Source organism: Bacillus rossius, chromosome 10 (genome assembly GCF_032445375.1).
Source record: "Bacillus rossius redtenbacheri isolate Brsri chromosome 10, Brsri_v3, whole genome shotgun sequence".
NCBI lineage: Eukaryota > Metazoa > Arthropoda > Insecta > Phasmatodea > Bacillidae > Bacillus > Bacillus rossius.
Window position 1 is genome coordinate 53,221,907 of NC_086337.1, and position 17,460 is coordinate 53,239,366.

General features: G+C 37.7%; 1 protein-coding gene across 10 annotated transcripts in view; it reads left to right on the plus strand.

Moving 5' to 3' along the window:
- LOC134536141 (segmentation protein cap'n'collar) overlaps positions 1–17,460 on the plus strand; it is a 268,879-nt gene that overhangs the window by 199,128 nt on the left and 52,291 nt on the right. For all 10 annotated transcript variants that reach the window (XM_063375739.1, XM_063375741.1, XM_063375736.1 and 7 more), the window contains 2 exons: positions 3,350–3,528; positions 4,753–4,926. In XM_063375739.1, the coding sequence (XP_063231809.1) occupies positions 3,350–3,528; positions 4,753–4,926 (353 nt within the window). The remainder of the gene's footprint in view (positions 1–3,349; positions 3,529–4,752; positions 4,927–17,460) is intronic.

Below are 17,460 nucleotides of genomic sequence, written 5' to 3' on the forward strand. Positions count from 1 at the left end.
ACACAATTACATTCATGTTATTTCTAAGTGAGGCATGTTGCTAGATTTAATTTTCAGTTTTACCTTTTATATTGAAACTTCAAAATTACAGTCAGTTAGAATTACATACAAACCTTCCAAAATAATATACGTGAGAGCATTAATGGTGTGCCTGGGTGACAAGACTGCCAATGCGCCAGTTATAAACGGCACAAGATTTTTAAGTATTTGTCTGTTTATGAAAAGTATTTGAAAACCTGTATGTTTAAATGCTAGTATGCATTGTTCTTGTATCTCTAAATATTGATATTTTTTTTATAAGAATTTAAATGAAGTAATCATAAAGTAGTTGTTGGTACCAAAACTTAAAAGCTGTATAGGAAACATTGTACTTTTATTTTTATGATTACATGATTAAATTATTTATTACCTCATAGGTCCCTTAGAGGCAAGTCATTGACGAGACTGCATTGGCCATTTTCATCCTGGGTGATGCGCGCTTCTTGACTCTGAGCATGCAAAACATCTCCAGTCACGTGGCAGCTTCTAGGGGGCCGCCTAGTCAAGGGGATATCTATGTTAGTGATGCGGGATGATGTGTGTGACGCTCACTGGTGCTCGTGAATAGGGAAACTGCGATACTCTGAGAGACAGCCATAGCATTATGTGGCAGAGAAATGAAGTGCTTTCAAGAATCTTTACTGGGTGTTTCATGCCTAAAAATTACTCTGAAAACACGCATTTTAGCCATTTTTACTATTTAAAAACTACATTTTAAAAACTAATTACGGAAACAGAACTACTCATCCACCCCCCAGCGTATTCTTAAATGCTTTTTGGTAAACAGACACAACTCTGATATCTTTAAGCAGTTTTCAAATCGCGTGGGTTCATCATAAGCTCTGCACATCGTATCTGTGCTTGGGCAGGCAAACTACTGGGGCTGTTTGTTGCTTTTGAAACCCAAAAGCAAGGGAAGAGTAAGGAATTTCTTTATCACCTTTACACTCAATGCTGCCTGTAACTTCGGCAGGACTTCAAAACTTGACCGTTGAATTATATTGCACGCAACAGATGACAAAGGTTTGCTCCATGTATCTACAGCAACATTATGTTGTTCTAGGAGTTGTTTCCTTGTCTGAAAAACCTCTTAAAAATACCAGTTTTAGTCATTTGAACATTTACTTAAACACACACTTTAATGAGCAGTAAAGAAATTAACGTACATTTACATAAATTCTTTGATTTAATTTGAAGTCTTACCAAACGGCGTAAAGTACAGTGGTATTTGCAGCAAATGCCAGATTTCTGACTGCGTTCCTCTTTGTGACACAGGTAGAAGGATTGGTTGTGAGTCCAAAAAAATGTACTTGAGACTGTATGGCTGTGTGTGCAAACCTACCACACTTGTGTGTGCGGACCTATCTCACTGGTATGGTGAGGCAGCCCATCCACTAGCGGACTCATGTTCAGTGATTGCTGCAACGATTTCCAAGTGGTCAGGGGTCTGCTGAAACAAACAAAACTGTTTACTGAACGTGTTGACAGAAGCAGAATGTAAATGATAGGAATTTATTTTGTTAACTTTTGAGGGGAAACCGACTAAAAACTTGATATGTAGACAAAGCAGATTATAACAAATGTTGGTTATGCTAGTAGTGAGAAAACAAAAATTTTAGCGCTGGTTTAGAGGATCTGGAGAATTGTCACAATTTAGCCTGAGTACTGGTTACTGCATAAAATTGCTGTGAATGTTTTGTCATTAAATTTTTTTTTTTCATACAGAATAAAAAAAAGTCATTTCAGAAAGTAAAATTTTGCTTTGAATCTTGTTAAACTCTTAGCAATTCAATCCTAAGTCATAACTGTGGCCATTATTGTCATGTAAGGGATTGAATATGTAGATTTCATAATAGATTTGTGTTCTGGACATGTTCTAAATTTCCTGTAATGGTTTTTTTTTTTCATTTATCACTTATAATTATTTTGTGCTTTTGCAGCAGTTGTGTGTGACCTAAAAAAATATGTATTTAATTTAAAAAAAAATTATTTTTCTAACCAATTGGTAAAGTAAAAAGTAGTGACCACCTAAACGTATGTAACCACAAAAACAAGTAACACATTTTTACTGTCAAGGAGCAGTTTTAATGCTGTTTAACCTGTGAAAAGTAAATTAAACTGAAAGATACTAACTTCATTACCAAAAAAAATTAATATAACATTTTAATTGAAATTGTTCAAGTAATTAAATATAAACTAATGTGTGGAATGCCTTCCAATGAACATTTTCAACATTCATTGAATTTCATATGTGCACTTGACTGCAATCTATTATAAATATTTGATTGTATGAAAAGGCCTTAAGAGGATTGTGTCTTAAATTATTTTACTCATATAATTTTGTGTTTTTGCTTGTGATTTTAAATAAATTCATAATATAACCAAATTTAATTGGTTACAAAAGTTTTTTTCATGTCAGCCCTAGCATGTACAGAAAGCATGGAATCATGTCGTATACAGCTTTGGATCAATAAAAATTGGTTTCTAAAAAAAAAACCCTCATAAACTAAGGTATCTAGGGTTTTGGGAGAATCTTAATTTTATTATGAATGATATACAAAAATTAAGTATTTGAAGATGCAGACTTCATACAAATGGTTAATCCAAAACTGTATAACACACAACTCCATGCTTTCAGTAAATGTTAGGACTGACGTAAAAATTTGCCGGTAAGTTCAGGGGAAAAAAAACGTTAAATAATGACTTGTTTATTAGAATAAGCCTTTTATAAACTTTTAAGTATGGTTAGTTTATAATTTTTTTTTTTAAATTTGGTTTCCAAAAAAAAAAACCTCGTAAACTAAGGTATCTAGGGTTTTGGGAGAACCTAATTTTTATTGATTTATGAATGATATACAAAAATTAAGTGTTTGAAGATGAAGACTTCATACAAATGGTTAATCCAAAACTGTATAACACACAAGTCCATGCTTTCAGTAAATGTTAGGACTGACGTAAAAAATTTGCCGGTAAGTTCAGAAAAAAAAATCGTAAAATAATGACTTGTTCATTAGAATAAGCCTTTTATGAACTATTAAGTATGGTTAGTTTGTGAATTTTTTTTTTAAAACTTGTGTAAATAATCTTATCAAATTAGTGTATTGTCATCGGTCCTCGATAAATCTACAAAGTTTGAATGAAATCTGGCCGTTCAAAGCGGGTCGAAATCGCACCCAAAGGAGTCGGTTTTCAAACATACAAACGTACAGGTGAAGCTGATGTAAAGCGTGTAAAAAACGAAATGAAACGTTGCAAGGGAAAGTAGTGAAGGAGACTGTTGACGGCTGATGCCGGGGCGTGTGCGGTCCAGGCGAGTACGTGCTGCAGACGGACGCCGGTGATGAGCTGAGCGCGCCGAGCGTCGACGAGCCGAGCTGCTCCAGCAGCCAGGCCCTCGCCGAGGAGCCGCCGCCCTCGTTCGCGATCCCCCCCTCCTTCTCCCTGGAGGAGGCCCTGCAGCTCATCGGCTTGGATGAGGAGTCCAGCCAGGTGGGTGCCGTCGGCCTCGGCAGTCCGAGGATCCCACATCCGACGAAAATATTAGAGGAAATAAAGTAAACGAAAAAATTAATAAATGCTGATAACCTCTGAAGTTTACTCTTTCAATTTTTTGCTTCATGCCTATCCAAACATTCCCCCGAGATATTTACTTATAACATGTTATATATAAATAAACTTACAATATGTACCTATTTATTCTAGAAACTTATTTTGTGGGGAAAAAAAAAACAATTAAAAGGTTAAATGTTTGAACTCCATTTTTAATATATTTTAAAAATTTCTTGTTTATTATTTTATTTTTGATCCTGGAGTCCTATATTCAGATTCTAAGAGGTGTATCAAGGTACTCTTTGGGATTCGACCCATCACTAATAAATATCATTTTGAAAACACGTGTTCTAGCCATTTTAAATACAAAATACGGATGGAGAACTACTCACCAGCTCAGCATACCCTTAAATGCTTTTCGTAAAGAGACACCACTGTGATATCTTGAGCAGCTTTCAGATCACGTGGTTTTTTTTCTGAAGCTCTGCACTCGTTATGTGAGCCCGGGTAGGCAGGGTCTTTAAGTCATAAGTTGGTCTCCAGTGTGGGGAAGCCACGAAAAGCATTCGAAGATTCGCCGAGGGCTGGTGGGCAGTTCTGTTTCCGTATTTTTGTTTTTGAAACTGTATTTTTGACGTGGTAACGTCTTACAAATCGATGAACGCCGGCTGCACGCACGAGAAAGCATGACTCATTGTCACGTTCCGCCTGAGCCGAGCGTGCGATAACAGGCCAACCACCGTGCGAGAAAATCTTCTATAATATCAAACAGGTTAAAGGCGGGCTTTTTAAAAGCAGCAATTTAAAAAAATTTGATTTATTTCTAATTTCAGTCATTTCAAATTAACAATTTATTGACATTTATTTGATTTCAGTTTATTTCTATAGCTAATTGTTCGTGATTATATTTAAACAAATTATTTATTTTAAATTTGCGAAAACTGTAAATAATATTTTTGAAAATGAAAAAGTATGCAATTTTTCATCAATGTTTTCTTATGACGTTAAAAGGTAAACTGACTTTACAGATAACCCCCCCCCCCCCTTTTTTTTTTTTTTTTTTTTGAAGAATGTAAATGGCTGGAAAGTGGTTTGAACGTGTCAGTGGCGAGAGCCTCGACAGGAGCAGAGGGAAGAGCAATGCGGGGCCCGGTGTGTCTGCAGGGCAGCGCCAGCGACAAGGAGCCGCCAGAAGCCGACCGCTGCCTGCCCGACGAGCAGGGCCCGGAACCCGAGGGAGCGCGGGAAGGCGTCGTCGCTGCAGAGCCCGCGCGGGACCCGGACCCAGACATGATCCAGACGGCCCAGTTCCACCACCCGCACCCCCACCCCTTCCAGGTACGTTCTCGACACATTCCAGTGATTCAGTAGTTGGCTCGCATACCGCTGCAAGTCCCCGGCAAATGAACGGTAAATAAACACTGATATACACCACGACTTTCTACGCTCCTGCGATGATAACGACACACTCCAGTGATTTAGTAGTTAGCTCACATACCGCTGCAAGTCATCAACAAATGAACGGTAAATAAACACTGATATAGACCACGACTTTCTACGCTCCTGCAATGATAACGGCACACTCCAGTGATTTAGTAGTTAGCTCACATACCGCTGCAAGTCCTCGGCAAATGAACGGTAAATAAACACTGATATAGACCACGACTTTCTACGCTCCTGCGATGATAACGACACACTCCAGTGATTTAGTAGTTAGCTCACATACCGCTGCAAGTCCTCAGCAAATGAACAGCAAATAAACACTGATATTTTTCACCACCGTAATCATTGGCCGATGCGGGGGGGGGGGGGGTGGTTATATAGGGGGTAGTATGCATCTCCCCCTCAAGTTATGAAAGAATTTGTGAGATCCTGGTGAAAGGACCGTATGTTATTTTGGTTGATGCGAGGTGTGTTGTTACAACACCTGAAATAACAAACCATTGATACATGTTTACAATGATAATGTAACAGTTCAAGCACGTTATTGTTGGTATAAGTTTTTTGTGAATGCAAAAATTCTTCTTGTTTTATTTCATTTTGTCGAATCCTCTCCTGTAGTACATGCCAGTATCCACCGGTGACCATACTAGTATAAATAGGTACATATATATTACACATTGTATATTCTCTCTTGTGTCATGGTGACCTCTTCATAACTTCAAACTTACCTTCCTGCGTCTAAATTCGACTGATTGCATGTTTGTTTACGTATGCTCACACAAACTTTTTATAGCTCACAGAAGTGGCTATCCAGTGCAAAAACAGCTAACTCCGCACCTTAAACAGATTCCATAGCTTATGGTCCCTAGGATACTCCTAACTGCACATAATCTACTTCCGCTACCGGCCGGAGTACTTTCAAATAACAGTGAAATCTCAACCAGAAATAACAGTTTTGAGCGCTTTATTTATACCTATAGGATTAACATCAACCAGACTATCCACAGGTTACACCTTATATTTCCCTTTTTTACAATTATTTTTGTGTTCATACACAACCTTAACATTTAATCTCATTTTGTGCACACATTCGCATAGCAGGAAAACGAGGTTACTAGTTACGAGTACTACTGTTCAAAGGAATATCTATAAAATCTATAAAAAATCTCTTATTTCCACCAAAAGAAAGAAGTTGAAAGGAATATCTATAAAATCTATAAAAAATCTCTTATTTCCACCAAAAGAAAGAAGTTGAAAACTAAACAGCGATCAAAGTGGTCCTAACCTCTCTCCCCCTCCTTCTGAAATGAGGTTGTGGGTACGCTTCTGCTGTTTTTTTTTTTTTTGCATTTCTACTTCTTTTCATCAAACTTTGAAAATAGTTATTAATGAGAGATTAAAGGAGATTTCACTCTTTAATAGGTTCATTCGCTGAACAGTACACCGGCACAGTACAGTAGCAGTGGTTTTGAGTTTTGAAACTTTGGTACATCTTCGATTGCTGTCCATGTTTAGACGCTTTGCTAGTGTGGCATGCGAGAGCCTTTCTTCCGGTGGTTTCCACACACCTTACCTTGTGTGTGTGTGAGGGGGGGTCAGTGGAGGGGGGAAAGGTGGCATTAGTCATTACAAGCCCTGCTGCACTGCGGGCGCAGTAAATGTCTGGGCCCCGCACATTGTGTCCGACTGCCGTGTTTTACGGCTTGCTTTCTACTCCTTCCTACGACCCGGTGTCTCTTGGATACCCCCTGAATTTTTCCTTACGTCTGATGTAGGTGCTTGAAAGATGACGTCTCACTTTGAAACATTGTATCCTCCTCCGGCCGGTCCTGTTATGTGATCGTTTTCAGTGTAGGTTCGCAGCATTATTTTCATAGAATTATAAGTATATTGAATTAATTTCAGTATAATCAATATAAACTTTAAGTAAATAAGAAATTCATTTTTTTATTATTATTTTCAAATAAATTGTACCATTTTTACTGTATTGTAATTTTAATTTTGCTTAGTCATTTGAGTGTAATTCAGAGTGGGATGTAATAATGTTTATGATTCAACCCTAGAACATGTGATCATGAAATAATTTAGGATCATAATGTTTACTTGAGAATTTTGGAAGAGGTTTTAAATTATTCTGTATTAAATATATCTATATTTTCAAAATATTCTTATGTAGGCTTGTAGCCTGGTGTGCTGGATTACAGTACATAAGGGTGTGAAGTCGAAGAGTAGCTCTGCTTCCCTTGCATGCTTTTAATTAAGTTAGAAACTTATGCCAACTTTCTTTTTCTGTCTGAAAGAAAGTTTTGTTAGTTCTAGCAGCAGATAATCCTGAATACGTTCCTATTGAAGTGAAATATAGTTTTAATTTCTTCCACCCTCTCCCCACATTTTGATTATTAACCCCTGGTAGCGGTTTCATTGTGGGTATCTCTACTTTTCCGGGTGCAAATGAGCCCTGCATTTACTGTAGTAACTCGAGGTCGGTATGACAACATTCCCAGCGTTTGAACTAGCTCAACTACCAAGCTTATATTCACAAACATTTTTATTTTTTTAAAAGAGGTCAGGGAAAGGTGCTGGCTGGCATAGGAGGGCGTGGAATCATTGGTTGAATATACAACTGCTTACATTTCTTGATCACCGAAGCCAAGTTATGTATTTTCAATATCTACCTCAAACTTACGTGCAAAAATTTTTTGTGACACTACTTAGGGCTCTGGCTGTGATGATTTCAAAATCATTGGGTCATGTACAGTGTTTTGGTAAACATGTACTTGGTGGAAAGAGTTTTGAACCTTGTCAATTGAACCATTCCTAGGGAAGGACAGGAAAATTCCTTCTGCCTGCTCTTTGGCTGGACGGACTTAAAACAGGAACTCCTGGAAAAGAATGTTAAGTTCTTTACTTACAGCGTCCTCTGATGTAGAAGTTCAAACCATACATCGTAATCACTCGTAAGTTAATTACAATTTTTTACTAACCTTTTAAAATGAGTAACACTGGTTCAGTGTGTAGGTATTTCCAGAATTTCATAAATGTATTGGTTCTAGAGAGAAGTTATATAGAAAAATTCTCTCTTAACATGACTCTACTTCTACACCTATTGCAAGCCAACGTGAGTTTGTTAATTGTAATTTAATGTGGCATTATCGAAGCTTGGATAAATTATGTTGGTGCGTAAGGCATTATTTAACTTAAGTATTTTTGTGTAATCAGGGTTTTAGAAGTTTATTTTCAATCCTATATAAGTGTTTGAGAGTTTATTTTGAGAGTTTACTCATTGGGATAGTTAATTATGTGTCGGTTTTCACTGTTAGTTTCCACTCTCTGATTTTTTGCCATTTATACATAATTTTGAACAGTTGTGAGATGTTTGTTAATAGTTCATATATCCAGTTCACGTTATTGTATTTACTTTACTCAATTACAAATACTTAATCATGCATTCTGTTTAGAAAATGTTATGATGGATAGATACATATTCTTGTCCAAGTTTGGTCAAGTTAAGTTCTCAGTTTCATAGCATAGATGTAACTTACGTCTTACACCTGTCACTGCACGCTATTATGCACAGAAAACCAACCACATGGTGTCCCATCACTCATGCTGTGTTGGCAACACTGCACATCGTAAAACTCGTGTGTGGATGATGACCAGAGTATACACACACTTTCACTTCTCATTTATTTTTTGATAAATGTTTCTAGGTTTCCGCCGAAAGTTGTTTCTGGGGTTCTCTCTAAATACGTCTTTGTGACACTTCAACAGTTTCTCTGATTTAGTTGGAGTCGTGTTTCGCGCTGACGTGTGTGCTTCGCAACACTGGTTAAAGGCAGGTCACAGTGCCACGAGACTCGTGATGCAACACATGCTGGTTCCAGCGCTGATAAGGCTCATACTGGCCTTCGTGTTGATGATGGTGCATATGTGCGTTCAGTCACACTGGAACCTCATTAACTAAAACTCTGTTAATACAATAAAACTCATTAATACAAGGTGTTTTCACAGTCTCTAGAAATTACATATGATTTATAATGCTAAGCAGATTGTTTAGTGGCAAATCTGTTTATTATATAATACCAATTTTTCTTGTCCCACTGGGAAACAATTACATGTATTAAAGAATAGTGTGTGTTTCTGTCTATATATACATACATACAAACATCAAAGAGTGATGAAAATAAACAATGCAAAATCAACTAAAGTAATACTAGGAAACAACATTTCTTTGATTACTAGTAGAGTGGGGAAAACATTTACAAAAACATTGTTTGAACTACAAGTTTAGATAACCCAAAACTTTATTTTATTATCTCTAAAGAAAGTAAATTATGCACTGCATAGATTATAAAATAATGTTGATGTTTTCTTACAACACGTTCTACTTCTTTTTTAAGTGAATTATACATGTAGTAACTTATATATATATATATATATATATATATATATATATATATATATATATATATATATATATATATATATATATATATATATATATAATTGTGAGTCTGTAAAAATTTGTAACTAAACCGGTTTTTGCATTACAATGATAAGTACAAACTTCATTATTACAGAGTGCCAAAATTTTAGTCCTTTCAGGGTTTTTTTAATGAGGTTTGAGTTTATACCTACATATATGCAGCAAGTATTTCATAAGTTCAATAACTAACTCTCACAGTTTCTAGTTATTTAATTGGATTCAATTAATTTACATAATCAGTATACAAACTCCCTGCCTTACAGTGTATGCATTTTGCTAGGTACAGATGTATATAGCCTAATTTAAAAAATACTTTAGAAAATGAGAAACTTTTATTTTTTGGAAATAGTACCTACTCAATATAATTACAGGTAGTTAATGACGGAGTTCATGCACGCTTGCCAGATGGGCAAAAAATTATACTCTGGCTTTCTTTTTCGTGATTGATGGCTAACCCTTTGTTTTCTGAATGCCAATACAATTTGCATATTCCCTGCAACTTAATACTGAATTCTCGACTGCTAGAATAGGCTGTAAATCACGTACGAGACTATTCTTCCTTGCAAAGCGTTTTACGATCGCTTGTCTCCGATCACATTGTTGTGACTTTTCACTGCAGGATGAATCGCAAAGTGAGAGAATAGCAACGCACTCAAACATGTAGCCTTCTATGAGTACATTACCCTTTTCTAAGCTACCTTTAGCTACATATAGAAGTGCCTCGATAGATTCCATTTGAAAGACCTTTTTCAATCCTCATTTAATATCGTAGCTGTGAAAGTAATAGGATGTTGCATGTTACATTTAAACTTTATAAAACAGAAAAAAAAATTTAACACTTTACTAATATTTATGAAAATCACTGCGAACGAGTTACTTCATAACTTTTCAAAACCAATTTAATATGAGCTAAACAAATTGGATAATTTAAGAACAGATTCTGGAGCATTCATGTCAAAGTTTTAATGAGCATTTATTGTGTGTTGTGCTGTTAGTGTTTTAAATAATCATTAGGTAAATAAAAATGTTTATTCTTTAAAATTATTTTTAAAAAAGGTTTCTCTGAGGCCATATTGGTTATTTAATTTTCTTGTCATAACTTTTGTGTAAGGGAATTTCCTGTGAATATATTCTGATAGCTCCCTTACTTTTATCGTTGTCACAAATATTCTCAGCAGATATTTACTTTACTAAGTATTATCTTATAGCTTTAAAAAGTTGTGTAAGTGTTTACAATTATGATCACATGTGAAAATTTTTACAGCATGTAAATAATGTTTAATAAATACCTGCTGAGAAAAATTTGATCCAACGACAAAACTAGGTAGCTATCAGAATAGATGCCTTACCTATTAGAAATGACTATAAAATGACATATAAACAACTCGTGTGGGACCAAGTCTTAAGAACAAAGTTTTATTTTTTTTATTTTTTCAAATCTTCTCTTGAACTTTGTAGTGAAATATTTTAATAAATTCAGGGTATTTTATTTTGTTATGATTCAGGTATTATCAATTGATTTATTTGGTAAATAATTTTCTGTTGCAAGAAAATCTTATTTTAAGAGGACTGATGCTAAATCAAGACCCATACTTACTACATTTAACGACTTGTATGTTCTCAATAAGTGTAGAAATACGTTTTCTTACACAGAGTTATGTTTCTTGCAAATTTATTAAAAGTGGTTACTAGCTAAACATTAATAAACGTCTAATAAATCGATGAACGCCGGCTGCACGCACAAAAAAGTGTCCCGTTATGCACATTGTCCCATTACGATGTGTCCCGTTACGCTCATTGTATGCTTGCGCCGCATATATCTCTCTTCCACTAGATTGGAACAACCATCGATTTGACTTTTTTGAGACACATTAAACTTGAAACACTCCCATTCGTTTCCTACTTTTCCTATCACCGTCCTATCCTTAACAAAATAACACAGATTGGAGTATAAAAGTTATAGTTAAAATAATCTCTTCGTTAAAGTAATAAACATATTTGAGTTAATGAGTGCAAACATAAGTAAATTTATCAATTAAATTGTAGATTTCATTTCACTCCTTCTTTGTATCCATACAAAATAGTGATAATTCAATAAAAGTGATTCAATTTTATTAATAAAAGTATGCAATCATCTCATCAATGTTTTGTTATGACGTTGTCACGTTAAACTATCGTCCGTAAACCGACTTTACAGACAGCCAATTTTTTTATCGCTCATATGCTGAGACACGTCCCCACAGTCTGAGCGTGCAGCAGGGATCCTGCTCGGGTGTGTGTGCACGGAGAGAAGCACGGGAAGCAGATGGACGGACGGGACAGAGACGGCTGCACAGATACGTGTTTCCTTGTCGCCTCTTGCACCCGCCGCGGGCGGAGAGTTCCCAGAACCGAAGGTGCCTGCCGTGAGCCAATATTGACATAGCCGGCTCGTCGGTTCTGCCGGCCGCCAGTTCTTTGCTAATGCAGATTTATGTGTTTTTTTTCCTTCCCCTTCCTTCTTTTTTTCCTTGTTCTCTCCGCGTCCCGCGCGAGCTAACTCCACATCCGCGTGTGGATGTGTGATTCAGTGTGAGTGCTTCCATGAGAAACGTGACTCTTAGGACATAACTGTATTGCAGTCGTTCTTATTTTACGTGTGTATACAGTGTCACTGGATGCATGCGTAGTGCTGAACAAACCGATGAAACTGCTGTTATTTACTCGAAATAGTGTTTGTTTCAAAACTTATAGTAGTTATGCTGAAACTCATACAGTATTTACATTTGATTAATCACGTATTACCTTCAGGGAGTGATTGATTCCAAGTTAGTAGTACTCTTTATAAAAATTATTCATTAATTTGATTAAAAATCTTTACTAGAAAAAATTAAAAGAATAATAAAAAAGATTATTTTATCGGCATAAGCTCAAAAGCTTTAAAAAAATGTGTTGTAAGGTAGAGAGCTTCTTACTTGCTTGCAGAAGCGGTGAGTTTGGTTCAGTCGCCTTAAAAAGTGATTAGTTTCATTGACTTTCCAGGGAAATGGGGTTGCGGTTGTAAATAAGTCTACAACGTCTTAGTTTAGACTGCCCATCAAAATGTAGGCTGGTATATAGGTTTAAAGCGCTTGGTGAGCACCAAAAGATAAAACTAAAAATAATCCAAGCGAATCTCAAAAATATTGTGTGAACATTTTTGATGTGCTGATTATGTGATTTTTGTTTAGTTCACATTATTTTATGAATTGGAATGCATCGTAGTTTTCTTTTCATACAATGTAATTAAGGATAGCTTTTAATAGGTAATTTATTTTGTCTACTTGTGAAGTTCACTATAATTGTGGCATAAGTAATTCAGTATAAGTACTGAATGCTGCATGTATATTACTTTAACTATTACTGGAATTCTTCATTTGAAATTCTTTAGTTCAGTAAATTTAAACACCTGTTTATGCTTGAAAAATCTTTATGTTAAAAGTAAAAAGTAACATATATTTATTTTTAAATTATTGTTAAAATATTTTTTTCCACGTTAAAAATAATTGACAACAAAGTTATAAGCATAGTTTTTTTAAGCTTGGATTCCCCGATGTTTGAACACACAACCTCTGCACAACAGCACACAGGAAGGCATGAAAGAAGAACTAATGTGAGAAAAGCAACACAAAGAGTAGTAAATGGACTCAACGGGATACTTAGCATCAAAAATGTGACACTTCCATTATCATTTGTTACGCGTCTCTGAATGCCTCCCCTCTCACCCCAGGGCAGGAAGAGCAACTGCAGGCACAAGGCGAGATGGAGGGGGGTGATAAAGCCCAAATTACCGCAGCCGGGGCAGCGGGCGGTGGTAAAATGACCCTTGTCAGGGAAGAGAGAGCCTTCCCCCACTTTGTGAAGAGGCTTTGGATGCCGGGAGGGGGAGGGGGAGGGGGGGTTGACAGGCACAGGTAGAACATCAGCGGAGTCGAGCAGTTGAAGGAGTTCAGGCACTCTTGTCTGTTCTGTTGTGGCGGTTGACACTTCTTTACATATTGACCGTGTGATGTGGGTGAAAGTGCACAGGTATCAATTGTTATCTGATGTTAATTTCTCTTTGCGTCACTTTGTTCATTAATTTTTTACTGACAGCAGAAGGTGAATAGTAGTGCCGGAAATCTCCTTCGTTACATAGTTGCGTTAAAATACGTAGTGCATCAGGATTGCCGAGTGCATTGTGTTAGCGGCGTAATGAATGTGGCTCCCGATGTTGGTGTGTGGCGTGGCGTGGTGCAGGCTTGAGCGGGCTCCTTGGAGGGGACACGGCCGGAGGTGGGGTGGGGGGGGGAGGGAGGGGAGAGAGAGGAGGCTCGATGCAAAAGAGGCCACCGGCCGAGAGAAGCACATGCGGACTTGACAGCTCCTCGCACCTGAAGGAGGCTGGCTTGTTGGTCCACGGAAGGTAAACACACGACCAGTCCCCTGCCAGGTGGCTGGCGACGCCCCTGGGCGCCCCTCGGTAGTCCCCGGCCGGTGGCGGAGATGCCCCGTGCGTGTTCGTGCCTCCCGGTAGCCGTGCTTGACGATCGCAAGACCGAGTGAGGAGTGGCGTTTTCGTAACTCGTGGCGCAGTGTCTCCGAACGGAATGGTGAGGTGTTTTTCCGAGTGTTGCTATTTCCTGAGACCTCTTACGTGAAGGTGGCAGTGTTGTTTTCCTCTGGATACCATACCTTCATGACCGGCAAAGTGGGCAGTGCTGCAGAGAATCCAGCATGTTGGAAGCTCATATTTGGCAAGGAAGGGATATTACCGGTGAGCAAAACTTATATATTAATCTATTAATCTATTTATATATTAATATTTTATTGCTGTAATATTCATCATACTACAGTAAAACCTTTTTAAGAAAATTTCACTGAAAAATGTCCTGCATAAAAATTTTAAAAAAATTTTGTGCCTGAAATATTAATACGTACAATTTTCCCATTTAATAAGTCTAAACTTCAAGTAACTTGAGAAACTTCCTAACAGGGGTGCACTGTAAATATGGATTCACGCTGTGCAGCAAAATTTTTTATTTCTCACGGTGAAATTATTTTGCTTCTGCCATTATTATGTTATGAGTGTTTGGGATTTTGAAAGACATCTTTAACTCAAAATTTTATGCTTTTAAGGTAGATGCAAAAAAATTGATTGATTACCTATAAATAACATAGTTGAAACAGTAGCGCTTGAGTATGGCTGCAGACACATGGTTCCAGTAAGTGGCTGCGTTGAAGCAGGCTGTGATGACGACTGTGTGAAAGTGGGGCCCGGCGATCGTAACCACAGTTTATAGCTAGTATTTATTCGCCGTGGTTACAGCCGTAAATCACGAGCGGGCCGCTCCGACACACACATGGCTGTCCCCACCGCTGGCTCCGGAGCGCAGTTACTTGCGCCGGGGCATTAACGCCTGCATCTGCCCCGGGGCCTCGTGGCTGCTCGGGCGAGGGGCAGAGCGGCCCACTTCTTCCTGTGGCCTCTCTATCTCTCTCTCTCTCGCATGTGCATGTGAGTGCACTGACGTGCAGACTGCGTACTGCCTGGCCTCTGTACTCTCTCTGTGCCCCACTGGGTCCAGTGAAACTAGCCGAGGAAATGTAAAATATTGTTCAATCGGCAAATTTTTATACAGTGAGGGCCTTAAGAAGGGGTTTGGACTCCTCCATTTTTTCTACATAATTTTAGAGATACTGTTTTCCAACAGAGATGTAAAGGTATTAAATACCATGATCAAATTAGGGGTGTCATTGAGACACATCATTTTGAAAGTTATGTAAATTTTGGTAGGTTAGTTATTCTTACCATGCCATGTAAATAATTCATGAGAAATTGTAAAGTGTGTATTTCAAAATGACCTCTATCTGTTATGTTTTAGTTTTGTAATAATAATTTTAATGGGGGGAAAAAATATGAAAAATTGTGAAATGGTCAGCAAACAACATTGTGAACTCACACCTTCATGTTGAAATTATAATTTACATAAATAGCAAAAAAAAAAAAAATCTCTTGGTAGTTTAAGGGTTTTTATTACCAGGAAAGGAGTAGTAGTTTTATGAACATGACATACCAGTGAATAGAATGTTTGTGGGCTGGGGATGTGGAAAGAGAGAGGTGGGGAGGAGGGACGCCTTAACGTGATAATTGGGGGAAAAACTTGCCGGAACTTCTGTTGTGCGAATGGCGTAGCACGGCGGGAGGCGGCCGGCCGGGCGTTGCGGCAAGAGAGTTGAGCCACCCGCCAGTCTCGAAAGAAACAAAGCTAATAAACCGAGGATAAAAAAAGGTGTAATAAGGGGGAAAGAAAGAAAATTAAAAGTGACAAGTTTAATTAATGATGTCTTGATTGCGCATACATGCGCAGGTATGAATTGATGTCAGTACTATATTAGGAACCTTGAACTAACTCGTCCGTGAGCCGCGTTGGAAGTGGTACTGCGTACAATGTTGGCATGATTGATACGAGTCAGGCCCACGGAGAAGGAGCGACAATGTGAAGAGATGGGAAGTCGACGAACAAGTGAAAAGGGAACTGTAGAAGATGGACACTGTAATACTTTTATTTAGTATTATAATACAAGTTGAAGAACAAGTGAAATTAAATAGCTTTTAATTTACCTATGTGTGATTTACGATCATAATGATATCTGAACGTTTGATTTATATATGCCATTTTTACCTCCCTCGATCATGAATATATTGGGTAATGTTGAAAACTGTGATAATTTTCAGGAAATAATTTATAGTTTAATGTATTAAATTTTTATTTTGGATTATCAAAACAGGTGAACTGTAAAAACCAATACTTTTAAGCCTAGTTGTATTGGAACTACATGCTTACCTTTACTGATACGAACGTTAGTGGATATGGAGCTAAGGTAGAGACTGTGGGTATAATACTGCCCCTCTCAAAACATCTGAGGGGGATTGCATTACTGAAACCTGTAATCAATGCGGAGTGTGAAGTTTTTTTGGGGTGTTTTAAAGGTTAGGGAATAAATGCTTTTATGAAAATCAAAATATGCTTGTTTTGAACTTTTGACTTACAAAATTATTTGCAAAAAAAAAAAAAACTGTTTTACAGGTAGCATCAGGGTTTATGTGTTACCAGGCCGTGGTTGAGTTTGAGAATGCAAGTGGCTGCTAGCAGGGACTCATTCAAAGGTTGATTTCTAATGACTTCAGATTTGCGTTAGCCTCTTTGATTTTTTTTTTTCCCCTTGAGTAAGTTGGTTGAGCTGTGTGTGGCTCCTCCAGCCAGCGGATCGCGGTGGCAAAATAAAGGAACGGTGCCCGTGTACGGCCTCAAAGAAGCTGGGGGAAACAAGAGGGGGGGGGGACAGGCCTCTGCGAGGTGTGAAGTGTTTGTGGGACGGGGAGACGGCTGACCTTGATGGAGAGGCGTTGAAGGGGCGGGCGGGAGAGGCCCCGGTGCCCCTGGATGGCGGATGACCACTTCATCACGCGTCAAGTGACGGCCGAACAATGGGCCGGACCTAACCTTCGCACCGGGCCCCATGAGTTTCGTGGCTGTGGCACCAGGCGACGCCAATGTAGCCAGCCAGGCGGCTTGTGAAATCACACGATTCAGCTGCCACAGTTTTTTTAATTTCCATTAATCTGAACACTTTTGTGCTCAAACCTTAAAAAAAGTCCTCCTTGTGTCTGCATGTTATTTAACTAAACTTAAGACCAGCAAAGTTTACAGTCAATCAAATAGCACATATTTAATTAATATATTAATTAGGGTAATCATATCTGTGTCTTGGGAGTATTATTAAAATTATACTTAATATCCCATTGGACTCCCACACTGTTATTTTTTTTTAGTTTGTGGCCCTTTTTTCATAAATAAGTAAATAAAATATTATAGTATCAATACAGATTCTCTAAATTAATTTTAAAAAATTTTGTTTAGATTTTTGCTTTAATAATTGGT